At 45.1% G+C, this 20159-nt stretch overlaps 1 protein-coding gene across 1 annotated transcript; it reads right to left on the bottom strand.

Moving 5' to 3' along the window:
* Nucleotides 1-1771: 1771 nt before the first annotated feature.
* wdr18 (WD repeat domain 18) lies at nucleotides 1772-18859 on the bottom strand. The gene is made up of 10 exons (XM_069143845.1): nucleotides 18602-18859; nucleotides 17841-17951; nucleotides 16735-16868; nucleotides 15471-15612; nucleotides 11705-11848; nucleotides 10862-10926; nucleotides 10080-10204; nucleotides 3625-3788; nucleotides 2939-3007; nucleotides 1772-2018 (listed from the first exon to the last, which is right to left on the bottom strand). The coding sequence occupies exons 1-10, from the start codon at nucleotides 18809-18811 to the stop codon at nucleotides 1890-1892; spliced, it is 1293 nt and encodes a 430-aa protein (XP_068999946.1). The 5' UTR covers nucleotides 18812-18859; the 3' UTR covers nucleotides 1772-1889.
* Between the last annotated feature and the right edge of the window lie 1300 nt (nucleotides 18860-20159).

Below are 20159 nucleotides of genomic sequence, written 5' to 3'. Positions count from 1 at the left end.
TTCACAGCGCTTCACTTTTTACACATTTTGTTATATGTCAGCCTTATTCCAAGATGGATTAAATTCATTTTATTCCTCAAAATTCTACACGCAATATCCCATAATGACAAAGTGAAAATAGTTTTTTTTTTTTTAATTTTTGCAAATCTATTAAAAATAAAGAACGAAAATATAACACGTACTTAAGTATTCACAGCCTTTGCTCAATACTTTGTTGAAGCACCTTTGGCAGAAATTACAGCCTCAAGTCTTTTTGAGTATGATGCTATAAGCTTGGCACCTATTCTTGGGCAGTTTCTCCCATTCTTCTTTGCAGGACCTCTGAAGCTCCATCAGGTTGGATGGGGAGCGTCAGTACACAGCCATTTTCAGATCTCTCCAGAGATGTTCAATCGGGTTCAAGTCTGGGCTCTGCCTGGGTCTCTCAAAGACATTCACAGAGTTGTCCCGAAGACACTCCTTTGCTATCTTGTCTGTGTGCTTCGGGTCATTGTCCTGTTGGAAGATGAACCTTCGCCCCAGTCTGAGGTCCAGAGCGCTCTGGAGAAGGTTTTCATCAAGGATGTCTCTGGTGATGAGCGGTGCCTGGTTTCCTCCAAACATGACGCTTGGCATTCAGGTCAAAGAGTTCAATCTTTGTTTCATCAGACCAGAGAATTTAGTTTCTCATGGTCTGACAGTCCTTCAGGTGCCTTTTGGTAAACTCCAGGTGGGCTGTCATGTGGCTTCTGTCTGGCCACTCTACCATACAGGCCTGCTTGGTGGAGTGCTGCAGAGATGGTTGTCCTTCTGGAAGGTTCTCCTCTCTTCACAGAGCAACGTTGGAGCTCTGTCAGAGTGACCGTCAGGTTCTTGGTCACCTCCCTGACTAAGGCCCTTCTCCCCCGATCGCTCAGTTTGGCCGGGCAGCCAACTCTAGGAAGAGTCCTGGTGGTTCCAAACTTCTTCCATTTACGGATGATGGAGGCCACTGTGCTCATTGGGACCTTCAATGCTGCAGGAATGTTTCTGTACCCTTCCCCAGATCTGAGCCTCGATACAATCCTGTCTGAGGTCTACAGACAATTCTTTGGACTTCATGTCTTGGTTTGTGCTCTGACATGTCAACTGTGGGAGCTTATATAGACGGTGCGTGTCTTTCCAAATCATGTCCAATCAACTGAATTTACCAGGTGGACTCCAATGAAGTTGTAGAAACATCTCAAGGATGATCAGTGGAAACAGGATGCACCTGAGCTCAATTTTGAGTGTAATGGCAAAGGCTGTGAATACTTATGTACATGTGATTTTTTCGTTTTTGATTTTTAATGGATTTGCAAAAATTTCAAAAAAAATTATTTCACGTTGTCATTATGGGGTATTGTGTGCAGAATTTTGAGGGGAAAAAATGAATTTAATCCATTTAGGGAATAAGGCTGTAATATAACAAAATGTGGAAAAAGTGAAGCGCTGTGAATACTTTCCGGATGCACTGTAGGTAGATGAGGATGGTGAGGGTAATTAATGTGGGTGTTTAGCAGTAGTTTCGGTGGCAGGTAAAGCTGTTAATCTGTAGTGAGGGGTTTGATAAGGATAGACTTACTTAAGGTTAGCTCTGGTTACTTAAGGTCAGTTTGACTGTAAATTGAGGATAATAAGTGGTTCAGCTGAAGGTGCATGTCCTCATATGGATAGTTAATGGTTTTTGGTAGTTATAAATGGTTAATGGTGGTTAGTGGCTGAAGTCAAAGCTTTAACGAGAACACAGAGCAGCAACAAACAGAGACAGGAAGTTGTTCAAAAACAAGGCTTTTATTTTGTAACAACAGAAATAATCACAGAGTGTGTGTATATTCATGTCTGTTAATAAGTTCATATGTGTTTGTATGTCCATGTGTGTAAACGAGTGTTCATGTGGGTTTGGTGAGCAGCTGGCTGGAGAAGTCGTACAGATCTTTGTTGACTTTCTTCAGAGTCTGAACTTCTTCTTCAAGCTCGGCAACTCGAACCTTCGTGTTTTCACCATCACCAAACACCGACTGCAAAACAAACAATACACGTAACAGATGTATGTTTGTGTGTTTATAGATGTGTGTTAGTGTTTGTGGGTGTGTGTTGGTGTTTGTGGATGTGTGTTGGTATTTGTGGATGTGTGTTGGTGTTTATAGATGCGTGTTGGTGTTTATGGGTGTGTGTTGGTGTTTGTGGGTGTGTGTTGGTGTTTGTGGATGTGTGTTGGTGTCTGCAGATGTGTGTTGGTGTTTGTGGGTGTGTGTTGGTGTCTATAGATGTGTGTTGGTGTCTATAGATGTGTGTTGGTGTCTATAGATGTGTGTTGGTGTCTACAGATGTGTGTTGGTGTTTATAGATGTGTGTTGGTGTTGGTGTGTGTGTGTGTTGGTGTCTATAGATGTGTGTTGGTGTTTGTGTGTTGGTGTCTACAGATGTGTGTTGGTGTTTATAGATGTGTGTTGGTGTCTACAGATGTGTGTTGGTGTTGGTGTGTTTGTGTGTGTGTGTTGGTGTTTGTGTGTTGGTGTCTACAGATGTGTGTTGGTGTTTATAGATGTGTGTTGGTGTGTGTGTGTATAGATGTGTGTTGGTGTTTGTGTGTTGGTGTCTATGTGTGTTGGTGTTTATAGATGTGTGTTGGTGTCTACAGATGTGTGTTGGTGTGTGTGTATGTTGTGTCTATCGATGTGTGTTGGTGTTTATAGATGTGTGTTGGTGTTTGTGTGTTGGTGTCTACAGATGTGTGTTGGTGTTTGTGTGTTGGTGTTTATAGATGTGTGTTGGTGTTTGTGTGTTGGTGTCTATGTGTGTTGGTGTTTGTGGGTGTGTGTTGGTGTTTGTGGGTGTTGTCCATTGTGTGATGTCATGTGTCATGTTGGATTCCACTGTGTTGACATCTGAGAATAAACACTGTAAACAAACCAACAACCCCGCCCCCCTCACTCACCTTGTCAGTCACAGCGTTCATTAACGAGTTCAGCTTGTCAGCTTTCTGCAGGTACGTCTCCTCCTCATCCTAAAAACAAACAGGAAGCACCTTTCAAAATAAAGGACTGGACTATCAGCAAAGAACATTTAAAGCCCGTAAATTATAATGACAAAATATAAGTTAAATGTCAAAATAAAAGGAGGATGTCTAATAGCGTGGCGTGTTAGAGTGCAGTGACAACAGGATCATGAGAGGCTTCACATGGGATTCATGTAAACATCAACATGTTTGTTTGTTTCAGTTTCAATGATAAACTGCTGAAGCGAGAGGAAACAGGAAATAAACAAACACCACACACATTTCTACACATCCAGAAAAACATTATTACAGACCTGATTATACAGGAGTGTGTGTGTGTGTGTGTGTGTGTGTGTGTGTGTGTGTGTGTGTGTGTGTGTGTGTGTGTGTGTATCAGAAACCAATATAAAACTGTATTAGATTCTGGCTTCTCATTAACATAAATTGTATGAGTGTTCCCGTCTGTGTGTTTGCGGGTGTGTCAGCGAGTGAATATTAATATTTTCATCAACTGTCAGAGCAGCCAATCAGAGAGGAGACAAAGTATAGAAACTTTAGACTGACATTTATTACAGCGCACTCACAGGTGATAGTCTACAGGGGCGTGGCCTAATCTGCGGACTCACCTGTGTGTGGAGCCCGAGGCGGACACACACCTCCCCGGACTCTCCACTGTCGGCATCGGAGGCGAGCAGGTGTCGGCTGAAGCGTGGCAGAGGGACGGTGGGCCGACTGTCGGGCAGGAACATGTTCGCCGGAGCCGCCATGATGACAGCGTTGGTCACCGGACCTGAACACGGACAGGAAGTTAGTTTGAAGTAGGAGGTGACGTGTCACAGTGTAAACTGAAGCTGGTGATCTCTGTACTTCCAGCACGACAATGATCCTAAACAAACATCCGGAGCCACTAAAACCAAGTTTAGGAATCAGTCCTGGAAGTTCTTGAAGGCATCTCGGTTCTGGATTTGATTCACAGGAAAAAACTCTTTGTTGGATTTAATGAAAGCAGAAAATCAGAAGAAGCTTCTGCAAACAAGGAACACACTGAAATATAAACATTTACTGGAGTCCTGAAGGTGAAATATTATTCTGATTATGAGACATTCACTTGTGGGTTGAATCACTTCTGGAAAATGTTGCTTTTCTTTCGTTCTGCTGCGGAGTTCAATATGGTTCTGAAAGAAATCCCAGAAACGTCCTGATAAAAGCTGCTGCAGCTGATCGAGGGTGTGAAACACCTCCCTCATGTATGTGTTGAAACTTATTTAAACGTGTTTAAACATATTTAAATGCGAGTTTTATGATATTCAAGTAAGAACTTGTTCACACTGAATAAAGTCTGCAGGTCGAGCATCTTCACACTGAAACCTTCAGATCGATGACCTGCTCATACTCCAGTGTTCATGACATCACTTCCTGTCATCTTCCTCCCAGCTGTTCATCTACATAATGAAGTTTGTGTTTTCGCCTCGCTGCAGCAGTCCTTCACTTTACTTTTATGGGACGCTTCAACTCTTGAACCTGACAGCTGATCTGTAATTGGTCCATTAGTCAGTCTTCTACAAACTCGCTGTAAATCATCCGAATGCTGCGCACCGAGCTCTGATTGGACGGACCGGCTGACTGTACCTGTACAAAAACGATGTGTGTGTGTGTCTGTGTGTGTGAACAACGCCTTCATCACACTGAGAATTCTTCTCAAACATCCCATAATGATCAGATCTCATCGTGAACGGTGCGATGTGTCACATCCTGAAGAAAAGACAACAATGCCAAAGAGAAAAAAGTATTTTTGTGTTTCTTCAGTTCATAAAAAAATGTGCTAAAACTTTATCGATAGACTCACAGCTATAAAATCGACACAAAACAAAGTGAAGGGAAACGACACAAATCTGTTGACAAAGGTTTTAAAACACTAAAATTTGACTGAAATGAAATGGACTATGGTTTGAAGGCTCAATTACGAGGACGTAAATCAGATAGAAATTAGACAAATATAATATCAGCTACAATTTTAAATGAGTGCTGCAACTGCAGAATAATAAAATAATACTCAATATTATTGTAGAGCAGTTGATGAAAATGAAACAGAATGAGGATTTCTTTTGAACAGCCGTCACATCACTCCTGCTAATAAAACCAGTGATTCTGTAAGACGTCCTGCAGACTGACAGGAACGTTGTTCATCTGTGAGCTGTTGATTCTCCGGTCGATCAGCTGTAGTTGGTATTCAGCTGAACGGTTCAGAGACCATCTGAGACAAACTCTGACCATCAAACTTTCATCAGAATGACAGCAGAGAGATGAGCAGATCCAAACCAACAAACCTCCAGGTGAGATCCAAACACAGCCGACCGCCCTCATCGGTCAGTTTTACTGCAGAGGAGTCCTGCTTTTAACCTTCCAACCACTAAAATTGGATCTGCACCAGAACCACCAACAGAACCAGAACACACACAGGAAGGGAACGACACACGGAGCAGCACTGTTGTTCCTCATGAGGATCTTCAACCAGCGTCCCCGAAGACTTCAGGTCCACCGGAGGAGGTCTACGAGCACACGACAGGTTCCAACATTTTGGACTTCCCTCCAGTCTCAGAACTGTCGGATGAGAAACGTCTTCAAGACGCTGAAAGACGTCCAGCTGCCTTCAGCGGACGCTCCGACGGACGTCTGCTGGAGATCCACACAGACATTTAAATAAAAGTTACATTTTAAATGTTTCAGCGGCTGTTGTCCTGCTGAAGAAAAAGAGCTGCTGATAGTTATGTCACGTTTCCGGTTGAACCCAGAAGGACCACACAGATCAACAATCCAGTCGGATCGATGGTTTCATTGTCGCACCCAAAGATCCAAACCACTTCCACTCTGTTTGGTTTCCTCATCATAGAACCAAGAAGATCAAACGTTCTCTGAGCATCATTAAGTTGGTCAAATTCTTTTAGAGGACTTCAGTGTGAAATATTAAAGCGGCTCTCCTTCTGATTTGTCAGTAAAATATTAAAGCGGCTGTTAGCCCGACTTCATCTGAAGGAGCCACATCAGATCTGATGGAGGTCAACAGGTGGAGGTCTGAATAAAAGATGGCCGACCTCACAGAGTTACATGTCGGCTGATGATGTTTTTCAGCGGTAACTGACGATGATGTCACCCAGTGGTTTATAGACAACGGTAATAAATCTAAGAAACAATTATAGACTTAGAATTTCATGAGAAGTTGAATGGGAGTCTATGGAACCTCTAGTGGCACTCGGTGTTATTGCAGAGGAATGGTCTGTTTGAAGATGTTCAGTCTTTAGAGTTCATCATAGCACTATTATTAGCCTCAGATAATGGACTCGTCTCTGTACTTGTTCTTCTGGACCTCAGTGCTGCTTTTGATACGATTCATCATACAATCTTATTACAGAGATTAGAAGACGTTACGAGGATTAAAGGAACTGCATTAGACTGGTTCAAATCCTACTTATCAGATAGATTCCAGTTTGTCCATGTCAACAATGAGTCTTCCAGACAAACAAGAGTTAGTTATGGAGTTCCACAAGGCTCAGTGTTAAGCCCAATACTTTTTACTTTGTACATGCTTCCATTAGGAGATGTCATCAGGAAGCACTGCATCAACTTCCATTGTTATGCAGATGACACTCAACTATATCTTTCTATAAAACCAGATTAAACTAATCAGTTAGTAAAACTTGAAGCCTGTCGAAAAGACATAAAGGCCTGGATGACCAAAAACTTCCTGCTTCACAGTCTGTGATGTGGACTCAAAGTGACCTTTGACCTCTGACTACCAAAAATGTGTCAGTTCATCGTTGAGTTCAATTGAAAATTTGTGACGGATTTACAGGAATTCCCTCAAGACGTTCCTGAAATATGTCGTTCAGCTGATTCATTTCGATTCCTCCTAAAAACCAGCTGGAAGGTTTGTAAAGTTCAGAACTGAATAAATAAATAAAAGCAGCGACGTGTTTAAACTGAGGAAGCTTTAATCTTCTTAGCTTCAATCTCTGAAAATACATTTTCATTCTTTCACCAGAAACAAGTTTTGATTTGCAGCTTATCAGAAGGACGAAGGACAAAGACAAGCGACGCCTTCAATCGGAGATCAGCGACGCTGCCGGAATCACCTCCCAACGCGTTCTACATCTCCACCCTTCAGTAGAAACCTCCCAATGCTTTCTACAGCTCCACCCTTCAGTAGAAACCTCCCAACGCTTTCTACAGCTCCACCCTTCAGTAGAAACCTCCCAACGCGTTCTACACCTCCACCCTTCAGTAGAAACCTCCCAACGCTTTCTACAGCTCCACCCTTCAGTAGAAACCTCCCAACGCATTCTACACCTCCACCCTTCAGTAGAAACCTCCCAACGCTTTCTACACCTCCACCCTTCAGTAGAAACCTCCCAACGCGTTCTACATCTCCACCCTTCAGTAGAAACCTCCCAACGCGTTCTACATCTCCACCCTTCAGTAGAAGTGTCCCTGAGCAGGATGCTGTCCCTCCACCTGCTGCTCATTAACAGTCTCTGACTGAAATGTAAATGTGAAGAGACAACAAGACCAGGACTCAAACAGGGCTGAAGGCTGAGGACACGCCCCCTCCATTAACATCAGGGCAGGCTAATCAAACCATGCTCCAGTCGCCATGGCGACACACCATGAATAATTCTCACAGAGACGGAGATGAGCTGCTAAGTGAGGACAAACTGGTGAACTGGTCCAACATGGGAACCGGTCCAACATGGGAACCGGTCCAACATGGGTTTTATTCCTTGCGACAAATACACAAAAACTGCGCCATTTCTTTCACAACAAATCTGAAACATATTTGTACCCTGAATGGATTTCAAACTTCATCAAACTTAATAAAACACACGAATATCAGTCACACTAAGTGAGAAGGTGTGTTTCTTTCTAATGATCTAATGTAGTTAAATAATTTAATCCTTTATGGGATGTCCCGATTGGTTTCAGACCATCGTTAAAATATTTTTTTCCCCCGGAGAAGAGCTCTCACTCTTAAATCATGAATAAAAGTGTTCAGCAGTGAGTCTCTGTGATGGAAGACGCAGGTTTGTACTCAAAAGTCAAAGTATATTTCCTGCTTGTTGTGCTAATAGAAACTGGCTGATTATCTCCCACTCAATTACAAATATTGATCGTCTGCTTGGCTGCAGTGCTTGGAATTACACTAATGGTCTAAATGTAGTCCAACACGACAGATGAATCACACTGGGAGCGTGTGGAGCTGCCAACCCACTGCAGATACTCTGAGAAACATCCAGAGCTGACCGACTACACACAGACTCACCTGAACGACACACCTGCACAAAACATCTACATGATGCACACCTGAATGACCGAAGTGACATCTAGAGTCTTTCTAAGTGGTCGCATGATGTCGAACCGGAATCATTTAATGAGTCACTGACACACAAAACAATCCAGGATACAAAAAGTAGACCTGCAGTTGTTTCTGGAGTCTTCTGTGCTGTCCAGTTTAAAGCAGCGTGTTGTGTTCAGGCGTCTTTGTGTCCTCAGGCCTGTCTTCTTTATTCTAGCAGGATGTGTTCAGATCCCCTGGGAGCTGGCAGCTTCTCTGTCCCAGTCACTCCAGGTAATGAGTCCTGAGATGAAGAGTGGTTCAGATGGTGTCAGAGATGGTAAGAGAGTGAAGAGGTCTCACTCTGATGCCTCCAGGAGAGACGCTCTGCTGTCAGACGGATGTTTCTTAATAACAGTTGCAGATTTGACACGTTTGAGACTCGACAGCCTTGAGGAGGCAGAAGCATTCGGCTCTGCAGCGCTGCAGATCTCAGACTATGGAACCGATTCATATCTTTCATTTCTGCTCCTCATGAACTCCGACTGAACCTCTCAGTTTATTTAATTTCTGTCCACATTCAGAGGTGACAGGATGCAGAATCAGCAGTGGTGGTGATCAGTGACAATCTTTGATCCATGAATCAATCATCTGAAGATGTTTCTTTCTCAGCAGTGAAATTCATCAAACTCTCGACTCAAGAACTCTGCGCAGGGCGACACGCCAGGGTAACAACGTGAGCTTTAAAGACAGGATTTAAAGAGAATAAAAGGAGCTCTGCGCTGAGAGCTTTGATCTGCAGACGATCAGGTGTGATCCTGACAACAGATAGAAATTCAAAGCTGAGGCTCCTCCGGTTTTTCCTTGTGAAGCTGCTGAATCTGCTCTGCTGAGACGAATCATTTAGAAGCGCTACTGTCATGCAGGATGAAGCTTTTCTTTCAACATTCAGTGGGCTCATTGTGAGCAGCAGCAGGAAGAGAGTCTACAAACGTGACGGAGGCGGGGACGACCACGAGTCCGTCCGTCCAGCCAAAGGAGGGATTATCGTCTCCTGACAGTCCGTTTGAAGTGAGCCGGCCTTCAGCACAGAGAAGATTTGGTTAATTACAAAATGCCAGTCATGATCATGGCGGGGCGTTTCTTCCTCGTGTTCCTGTCAGACACCAGAGCACCGCTGATTATGAATGAGGCAGAAGAGTAAAAGCTCCCCCAGAGAGACGAAGGCCGGCTGGGCAGCCGAGTCATGAATAAACCAGCAGCAGCAGCAGCGAGGTTAAACTCACCTTCACCTCCACAAACAGCACTTCTGATCTGATTTAAAGGGATTCAAACCAGCTCAACACATTGTTACTGTCCCCGCTGACAGGGGGCGCAACAGCAGGCCAACAGCTGACATGAGTCAATCAGAGGAACGAAGATGAAACTGTCTTTACTCAGCTCAGTAATCAATGAGGATCAATGCAGCAATGAGCTCATCACATCTCTTTATTATCATTAAACTTGATCTATAATCAGTCAATATTTCTATTGGAGATTGCTGGTTCAGGACCAGGACCAGAACCAAAGCAGTTCCTTCCTCAGGACCAGTGCCGAGGTACCTTTGAGCAAAGCACTTTTTTTCCCCTTTAACAAACTTGTTAATTAAAAAACTTTTTACAAAGAAAGGAAAAGACTGAGCTGAAACTTCTGGAGTTCCCGAGGACCTTCTGAACCCAGACTGCGACTGATGATGTCACAGGGGGAGGGGCTTACCTTTGTGTGAGAGGCAGCGGATGCTCTGTTTACTTTGGACATCCCAGAGTCGAACCGTCTCATCATGTGACCCGGAGAGGAGAAGAGTCCCATCCATCGACACTGAGAGACACGTCACCAGGTTTCTGAGGAGAACCAGACATTTCAGGACCCTGATCAATAAACTAACAAAACTTCAATGAGCACATAAAAAGTCATCAATTAGTTCCAAAACGCGTCATCAATTAGTTCCTAAACGCGTCATCGATTCGTTCCTACAAACGTCATCGACTCGTTCCTACAAACGTCATCAACTAGTTCCCAGACGGTTACAGAGTGACTCGTATAATGTAGTTTATTCTCTTATGACTTTGTTCTGCTAGTTATTGTTTGTGTTCTTTCCGTCCGGTTAGTTTGGAGCCGGCTGCTGTTTTTCACCACGAAGCCTCAGTTCAACCCGACAGACGCTGCATATTCCAGAAGAGCCAAGAGGAGGAACCACTCGGCGTTTATTTAAAAACAGCGGAGCAGCGAGTCCTGACTCACGTCTCCAATCCAGCCAATCAGCTGCTGTGATCAATGTTTACAAATCACAGTCATCAAGACATTTCCTAATGAAAAAATAATTATTTCACACAGATTGACAGGATGGAGTCTGTGGTGTATAAACGTGCATGTGTGTGGTGTGTGTTTTGTGTGTGTGGTGTGTGTGTGTGGTGTGTGGTGTGTGTGTGGTGCGTGTGGTGCATGTGTGTGGTGCATGTGTGTGGTGCGCGCGTGTGTGTGTGTGTGTGTGTGTATACCTGTGTCCTTTGTACACTTGGTTCCCTTCGCTGTCGGACTGGAACGACTTCTCTCTGCTGAGGTTCTGCACATCGAACACAAACAGTAGAAACAGTGAATCTTCAGGTTCTGAAGAACTTTTCTAATGAGAAACGTCAGAAAAGTTCAGTTTGAAAACGAACGAGTTCTGAGTTCTCAGTCGCTGTTCAAAAAAATTAATTTATTACCTCAAGCAAACGAAATAATGAAGAGTTAATGAAGAAAGAAGCCTGCAAATGAATTAATAATGAAAATGTTTGCTGTCTGTTGTAAATAATCTGATGTTCAGTCACACTTCTACTTCGCAGCAGATTAAAACCAACGACTGGAGCTTCTGTTTGTCTCCATTAAAATGATGTTTGTAGTGTGAAGAGCTGCTGTAGCTTCAGTTCAGAGAGCAGAGATATAAACGTCCTGAGAGACTGAACAGTGTCATCACTCAGTGGGAGTGGGGGGGAGGGAGGTCCATGCTGCTTTAAAATGTAAATCTGCTGTGAAAGAAAACAACAGCGCGTAAAAACAGAGAAGACGGAGACGAATGAAGAAAGAGAAACTCGTCTCCTTTATTCAAATAAAATCGTTTTAACTTCTGATTAACGAGCTCGTTAAGCTCAACAACAAACACCTGCACGTTCAGGTAAGCTATCGAGGACAGAAGATGGAGGACGGGAGATGGAGAACGCGGAACGGAGGACATAGGACATAAGACAGAGGACGTGGGACATAGGACTGAGGACGTGGGACGGAGGACAGCGGATGTAGGTTGGAGGATGGAGGACATAGGACGGCGGATGGAGGACAGTCACGGGGAGACTGAGACTCACCTGGCTGCAAAGAGACACCTGAAAAATGTTTCCATCACTTCCTCCACAGAACAGGAAGTACTCGCAGGAGTCAAAGGTCACCGACATGATTTCCACATCAAAGAGGACAGACAGGAGCAGCTCACCAGAGGACAGTTCCCACACCTGGACAGGTAGAAGGAAATCACAAATTTTGTTCTAATGAGAAGATGACAAGTTTCTCTGGAAAACACACAACATCCCCGAATGTCTCCAAATGTCCCAGAATGTCTCCAAATGTCCCTGAACCTCCCTGAATGTCCTTGAATGTCTCTAAATGTCCCTGAACAGCTCTAAATGTCCCTGAGCGTCTTTAAATGTCCCAGAACGCCTCAATGTCCTGGAATGTCTCTGGATATCCCTGAATGTCCCTGAACGTCTCTAAATGTCCCGGAACGTCTCTGAATATCCCTGAACATCCCTGAATGTCCCTGAACATCCCTGAATGTCTCTGAACATCCCTGTTTTCTGTTCTAAGACAGATGAAGGGAGTCGTCGAGCTGCCAGCTGACCTTTGACCTCTGCCCTCCTCAGGGTGACAGAGCTGCTGGCTCTGCAGAACAGTTTGTGTTTCTGTTCCAGACTCCACTTAAAAATCTGTTAATTTAAAGTGTGAGCAGCGGTGACGCTCCCGACCATCCATCATGATGTCACAGCGAGCCGCCGTGTCTTCACTGAGACTCCGCCTCTTGTGGTTTATGTCCAGTGGGATTTTACTAAAATTAAAAATGGATCTGAGGATGAGGTGACGCTCCGTGTTTAGGTTAGGTTAGGTTAGGTAGTTACTTTATTAATCCCCGAGGGGAAATTTTTTCGCTACAGCAGCATACAGAAGCAATAACATAATAATAGAATAATAGAAAGCAATAAAATAGCAGTAAAACTATTAAATATAAAATGCACAGTATATACAGTACAGTATATATCTATATATATTATATACAAACAACCAAGAACACAGACAACAGTGTTATTGTTGTGTGATGGATTTTGCCAGAGGTGAGTTATTGTACAGTCTTATTGCGGTCAGCAGGAATGATCTCCTGTATCTGGAATGATCTCCTGTATCAGGAATGATCTCCTGTATCTGGAATGATCTCCTGGATCTGGAATGATCTCCTGTATCAGGAATGATCTCCTGTATCTGTCCTTGTGACAGCGGAGCTGGAGGAATCTTTTAAAGAAAGTGCTCCGCTGTCCCTGCAGCAGGTGGAGAGGGTGGTCAGGATTATCCAATATAGATAATAGTTTGTTCAGCGTCCTCCTCTCCACCACCTTTTCCAGACTATCCAGATTGTAGCCGATGATGGAGCCGGCCTTCTTAACCAGTTTGTTAAGTCTGTTGGTGTCACCGGCTCCAATGCTGCTCCCCCAGCAGACCACAGCGAAGTACAATGCACTGGCCACAACAGACTGGTAGAACATCTCCAACATCTTGCTGCACACATTGAAGGATCGAAGTTTCCTCAAGAAAAAGAGTCGACTCATCCCCTTCTTGTAGACAGCATTGATGTTGGTCTTCCAGTTCAGTCTGTTGTCGATGGACACACCCAGATACTTGTACTCCTCAACCATGTCCACCTCCTCTCCCAGAACTCTCAGCGGTTGTGGAGCCGTCGTCTTCCTCCTGAAGTCGACCACCATCTCTGGTCTTGGCCACGTTCAGGAGCAGGTGATTTCTACCCGCCCACTCCACAAAGTCCTCCACTACTGCCCTGTACTCGTCCTCCCGTCCATCCCTTATACATTCTACCACTGCAGAGTCATCAGAGAACTTCTGCAGATGGCAGGACTCTGAGTTGTACTGGAAGTCAGTGGTGTAGAAGGTGAACAGGAAGGGGCACAGAACAGTTCCCTGTGGAGCTCCAATACCACTGACCACCGTATCAGACAGCACACTGCCCAGACGGACAAACTGTGGTCTGTCTGTCAGGTAGGCAGTGATCCAGGAGACGGTGGACGCGTCCACCCCCACCACCTGCAGCTTCTCACTCAGCAGCAGTGGTTGGATGGTGTTGAATGCACTGGAGAAATCAAAGAAAGTGATTCTCACAGATTCACCGGTTCCATCCAGGTGAGACTGAGCTCGTTGCAGCAGGTAGATGATGGCATCGTCCACTCCCACATGAGGCTGGTACGCAAATTGTAGAGGGTCCAGAGAAGATTTCACCAGCGGCCTGAGGTGGGCCAAGACCAGCCTCTCCAGCACCTTCATCACGAGATGTGAGGGCAACCGGTCGGTAGTCGTTGAGGCCAGATGGAGTCGTCTTCTTGGGGACAGGAACCAGGCAGGACGTCTTCCACAGCACCGGGACTTCCTCCTGCTTCAGGCTCAGGTTGAAGAGGTGTTGTAGGACCTCAGCCAGCTGGACAGCGCAGGTCTTCAGAACCCCGGGGCTGATGCCGTCAGGTCTTCAGGACCCCGGGGCAGATGCCGTCAGGCCCTGCAGCCTTGCGCTGGTGGAGTCTCTCCAGCTGTCTCCTAACCTGGTGTTTGAGGATACGAATCTCACTGATTGATGACGTCACCGTCTGATCGGTGATTGATGACGTGTAAAGACGCTGAGCTCTGATTGGTTCGTCTGCTTATTAGTAAAAAGTTTAAATCTGTTGACAGTTTGATACTAAACACGGATGATCTTTGTTTTCTTGGATATTTTCCCAGAACACTTGAACATACAGTACATGTAATAAACAGTAAGTATGTGAACAGCTGCACACGCGCCGTTCTTCAGGTCGTTGGGTGAAACGATGAAACAGTTGCAGCAACAGGAAGGAGACACTCGGCTGCTGTTACGGAACGATTCCTGGAATTTATTGGTAATTTTATTGAATCAAGACTTTCAGTAGTGATGAAGATTCAGACTGAACGTGATAACTTCCACTGGGATGAGCTGCTGTTGGACTGCAGACTGAACAGAACCAGCTGGAAGTTCTTCATCAAACTTCCTCTTTGGAATAAAAACAGTTTTAATTTATGTCTCCACGTTTGTTCCTAACATGTCGCTAAAACTGGATCCAAAACCGGATCTGAATGTGGATTAAACTGGACTCCGATCAGAGACCTGGATTTAAAGTGGTCACGGCTCTATTAATAGAAACACACTGACTTTTACAGAAGGATGAGAGCCTCTGTCCCCGCAGGGAGAGCGACCAATCACAGATGAGACGACGGCCGTCCACCAATTACATTCAGAGCCTCTGGGAGGATTTATCTCTGCGGCTTTATTTCACTTCCTGCTCAGTAAAGCTGCGAAAACATAAAGACTGCTTCTCTAAAGTCTGTACTCATTTTATTCTCTCTCAGAAACAGGCAGCGGGTTTACAGGAACCAACCAAACCTCATTCAAAATCCATCATATTCTGAGCGGCAGCTGCCAGAATGAAACAACTAACCCTGAACCTGAATATTTTTTTGTGCATGCCGTTTTCTGCTTTTGTGCACACGTACACTTTTAGTATGGATCCTACACGATGTTTTATAAATGAGGCCCCTGAAGTTGGAAGTTCAGACGGAGCCCGAGAGATGGTAGAATCAGGTGAACTGTCCAAATCCAGGAGCCTGCAGAGACCAGGATGACTGGACCTGCTTCAAGAAAGAGTCCTTCTGGAAACCTAGAGGAAAAACTGAACTCACTGCAGACGATGTTCAATTCAACTTCTGAATGATTCAGAATCTCAGAAGAATCTCGATTATCATCAGCTGCTTGGCCGACTTCACCTGCTGCACCTGTCTGAGTAGTCTTACCTTGACAGTCTGGTCTAAGGAGGCGGTGGCGACTCTGGCCTGAGCTCCCATCAGGCCACAGTGCAGGTCAGTGATTGGTAAAGAGTGACGAGACAGGACATGACGAGGCTCGGGGGCGTGGCTTGAATCCAGCTGGATCACACTGAAACACACACACACAGAGGACACGGTGAAACAACACAACCACATTCAAAACTCCCTTCAGAAAACAGTCGATTCTGCTCGAGGACTTTCAGGGACAAGTTGATGTCAGACTGCAGTTCTTCCTGAAGAGTCCGTCACGTGTCCAAAGCTCCTGCTGGTGAACACGCGTGACAGAGTGAACATGGAGAAGTCTATCTGTACATGATGTACCTGTACCTGTTGTACCCATTGTACCTGATGCACCTGCTGCATTTATTGATATTTATAGCAACGATTTGTGTTTTCTTTCATTAATTCTTCTGATAAGTTTCAGATTAAAAGCAATGTTTTATTTCTTTCTGTATTTTTACAGCTGGTTTTAAACTTGGTTGATTATTGATCTGCAGACAGACATTCAGCTCTGGTTTCCCATTATCCTGTGCTGCTGCTAAGACACATGGACGTCCAACTCTGTGAGGACCAGCTTTCAACAGCTGTTTTATGTTTAAGAATAAAACCTACAGATGGAGACCTGAACCGACGAATCAGAGAGCAGAAAGTTCAGATCTGCTCAATTACCCAAACAGTCCTGCTATCGGTGTTAGAGCTCCCCCCAGTGGACAGTCAGTGTTAGAGCTCCCTGCAGCTCTCTTTTTAGCACCTCCTCCTCCCTTCTCCTCCTCCTCCTCCTCCTCCCTTCTTCTCTTTCTCCTCTTTCTCCTCTTCTCTTCTCCCTTCTTCTCTTCTCTTTCTCCTCCTTCTCCTCCTTCTCCTCCTCCTCCCTTCACCTCTCTTTTCCTCCTCCTCTGCAGCTGGCTCCCTTCTTACTAGGATACATCGCCATGGTAACTGATGCTGCAGCCCCAACCTGCTCCAGATAACAGATCAGAAGTTATAAAAGCTCCGCCCACTGACATATCAGTGACATCAGTGATGGTCGAGGAGAGCGTGGAGATGTCTCCGTGGAGGACAGTGTTCAGACACAACAATCTCCCCTTGAAACAGACGGTGACCACGTGACATAACCATGAGTTTGTGACATCACGTGTGTCTCAATAGGAGGGTTTACGAGGGTAATTAAAAGCAGAGGTTACAGAACACTTCAGGTGTGTGCTTGGGGGCGTGTCCATGCGTGTGTTACCTGGATAGACTCCACACCAGAGCCAGGTTGTCTTTTGCTCCAGAAACAAAATGGCTGCCATCATCCGTGAACTTCAGACAGGTGACATCCTGGTAGTGACGACTGAGGACAGACAGCAGCTTACCTGTACACACCTGAACCAATGAGAAAACAGAAGGTAAAACACCTGGACCAATCAGACAACATCACATCCACCTGATCAGAACCTCTCCAAAATCAAGAACGGAATTAAAAATTCTGCTGCTGACTTCCAAAGTTCTTAATGGCCAAGCTCTGCCTCCTCTCGAAGAGAGCCTCACGTCAAAGAGCTCCACCTTCTCTCATAGAGTTCCGACTCATGTTAAAGAGCTCCGCCTCCTCTCGAAGAGCTCAGTTTTCGAAGACCTTAGAACAGGGGTCTCCAACCCGAAGACCCGACCTGGTTCTGAGAAGGTTCAAACAATATGTATAAATGTAAATAAATCTAATAACACAAAGTCTATAAAACGGTTTACATTTCTGTCCAATCAAATTCACCTGCTTCACCTGTCAGAAGGTTTTACTGTTATTCTGTCTGCTGACCGGTCCAGGAGAGACCTGAACCAATCAGAGGAGAGACGCTGTTACACCTGAACCAATCAGAGGAGAGACGGTGTTAAACCTGAACCAATCAGAGGAGATACGTTGTTACACCTGAACCAATCAGAAGAGAGAAGGTGTTAAACCTGAACCAATCAGAGGAGAGACGGTGTTAAACCTGAACCAATCAGAGGAGAGCCGCTGTTACGCCTGAACCAATCAGAGGAGATACGCTGTTACACCTGAACCAATCTGAAGAGAGACACTGTTACACCTGAACCAATCAGAGGAGAGACGCTGTTACACCTGAACCAATCAGAGGAGAGACAGTGTTAAACCTGAACCAATCAGAGGAGATACGCTGTTACACCTGAACCAATCTGAAGAGAGACGGTGTTACACCTGAACCAATCAGAGGAGAGACGTCAGATTTAACTGGGATACATTTTATACTCTTTAATACATATTGATCACCAACTGGCTATGAAAAACATTTGAAAACTAAACTGCTAAATTTTAAACAAACGCAGAAGAAGAAGCCGACTCACCTCCCACAGGTAAATAGCATCAGAAACTCCAGCAGCGAGGAAGAGTCCGTCAGGTGAGGTGGTCAGACACATGACGACACCTGGACACACGATCTTCTGCTGCAGCTGATCCTGGACAACACAGTCAGAAGGAAAAGTTCAATAACCAACTGATCAGTGATCGATTGTTCTGTCCTGAATGTAAGGAGCACCCTTTCAAAATAAAGTGCACATCTGTACGACCTGCGCAGCATCTGGATAAAAGGATGCAGTAACACACCAGAGGTGCACAGAGAAAACCTCTGAATCTGTGCATTGTTACTGTGTCGGTTTATATGCAGCTGTCCAGAACTCAGAAATCAGCTTCAATGGTGTAACAGCCCTGACAGACAAATACGGCGGGAAAACCAACCCACCAGCTCCACGGTACTGGGTTCAGTTGGACCTTTAATGCTTCTCCTTCCGGTCCGTCCGAAACCAAACACACAATGGAGGGCGGCAGCGGACTGAGCGAGTTTATTACAATAGATGACCTTTAGCTGAAGTTACTCGAGTTTCGGTGGATGTTTAACAGGCCGAACTCACCAGCAGGTTCAGCTGGTCGGCAGTAAACCTCATTATTGACGGGAATCTGGGTTTGAAGGCGCACGTGATTTTTAACATGACAGATATGTGTGATTGTGGTTGTACTTGGTCCGTGTCAAGCAGGCTGTTCAGGATTCTGGGATGTCCCCTCCTGAGAGGGACGGGGTGTCGGTGAGGTGTCCCAGCAGGTGTCCTACCTTCCTCTGGATCTCCCAAACGTTGATGAAGTTTTTGCCCAGCTGGGCAGACAGCAGGTAGTCCCCGCTGAGGACGCTCAGTGTCCGGGCCGCGCTGTTCCCTCCGCGGTACGACAGCAGGCTGGAGCCGCTGTGCAGGTCGAACACGGTGCAGTTCCAGAGCTGAGAGCCGGAGTCACTACTCACGATTACCTCCAGAGGACCGGCCATGTCTGCTCCACCACAACACACTGGGCACGCGGGAAACCGGCAGCTGCAATTTCGGGGCTGCTACGTCACGTCCTGGACCAGGTGCACTCTGGGAGATGCAGGCTTCTTCTTCTTCTTCTTCTTCTTCTTCTTCTTCTTCTTGTACTGGGGCATACTAAATCTGTTTCTGGCATACTAAATATTATGATAGTATGGATACTGGAACGCAGGCTTAGTGTTGTTTCAATCTGCACTGACAGGAAATTACCTCATAATGTGAACACATCACCCTCCAAAATATCTACAGCTTTAATTATTTCACCCAGAAATCAGCGTGTTTTTGTGTCCTCTGTTTAACGCACTCAATAAACACACTAATTATTCTGTTCAGCAGCAGCAGTGGAACAGAAACACTTTGTGTTCAGGAACAGCTGCAGCTTCCTCATACGTCTCTCATCAAATCCAAAGTGAATAAAATGTGTCCATCAGTTATCTCGGTGTTGTTAGCTAAAGTCACTCCTTCTTATTAGTTTTCTGGAGGTCCATCTGAAAATAATCCCTCATTCATTAGAAAAGAAGATTTAAGAAGACCTGTTTTTGGGGGCGTGTCTGTTTGATTGACAGGCCTGTGGTGCAGTCAGGTTACAGCTATCGGTGGGCGGGACGTAGTATCGTCAGGTTTCCAATCAGATTAGTAAAAAACCCCTCTAGCTCCTCCCCCAGCTCGTCCAAATATGGTCACTTCCTGCTCCAAACCGCTCCGAACTAGCAAAGATGGTGACGGACAGAATCTGAACTGGAGGATTCATAACATTCACAAACCAACGATGACATCACTGATGGTTGATGACATCACTGCTGGATGATGACATCACTGATGACATCACTGATAGTTGATGACATCACCGACGGTTGGTTTCACTTTTCTTTGTTCTACCGTTCTGAGTGCATCATCCTGGTACTTTTAGTAGAACATCTACAACACAGCAGCAGTGTTTCCATAACTGGTGCTGTTGAACAAAATAAAACACGTTGATTTCTGGTGAATTAATTAAAGCTGCAGAATGTCTGCCTGTCTGTCTCTCTGTCTCTCATTGACAGTGACATCACTGTGAGATCACTGTGACATCACTGTGACATCACTGTGAGATCATTGAGATCACTGTGACATCACTGTGACATCACTGTCGTACCTGTGACTCTTTTTCAAAGGTTTCAAATCGCCATCTGGTTCTTTAACTAAAATGAATTCAGAAACATTTCTGCTGCATGTTTGTCTCAAACTGATTCTACCTGTTTTAAAACCTACCCTGAATGTGTCCTCACAACACTGAGATGTTCTCCCATCACTGAGACGTCTTCATAAGAC

This window comes from Embiotoca jacksoni, unplaced genomic scaffold (assembly GCF_022577435.1).
Source record: "Embiotoca jacksoni isolate LCO1_2020_lvr unplaced genomic scaffold, fEmbJac1.0.p SCAF_116, whole genome shotgun sequence".
Classification (NCBI taxonomy): domain Eukaryota; kingdom Metazoa; phylum Chordata; class Actinopteri; family Embiotocidae; genus Embiotoca; species Embiotoca jacksoni.
This window is presented reverse-complemented; position numbering and strand designations above follow the sequence as displayed.

What these genes read in the sequence shown, in the direction of transcription:
- wdr18 (XM_069143845.1), bottom strand. Translation starts at nt 18,811, where the DNA reads ATGGCCGGTCCTCTGGAGGTAATCGTGAGTAGTGACTCCGGCTCTCAG. An exon ending in TTTGGGAGATCCAGAGGAAG is followed by an intron (nt 17,952 to 18,601) that starts GTAGGACACCTG and finishes TGTGTTGTCCAG; the next exon opens with GATCAGCTGCAGCAGAAGAT. An exon ending in TGAACGCTGTGACTGACAAG is followed by an intron (nt 2,019 to 2,938) that starts GTGAGTGAGGGG and finishes TTTGTTTTGCAG; the next exon opens with TCGGTGTTTGGTGATGGTGA.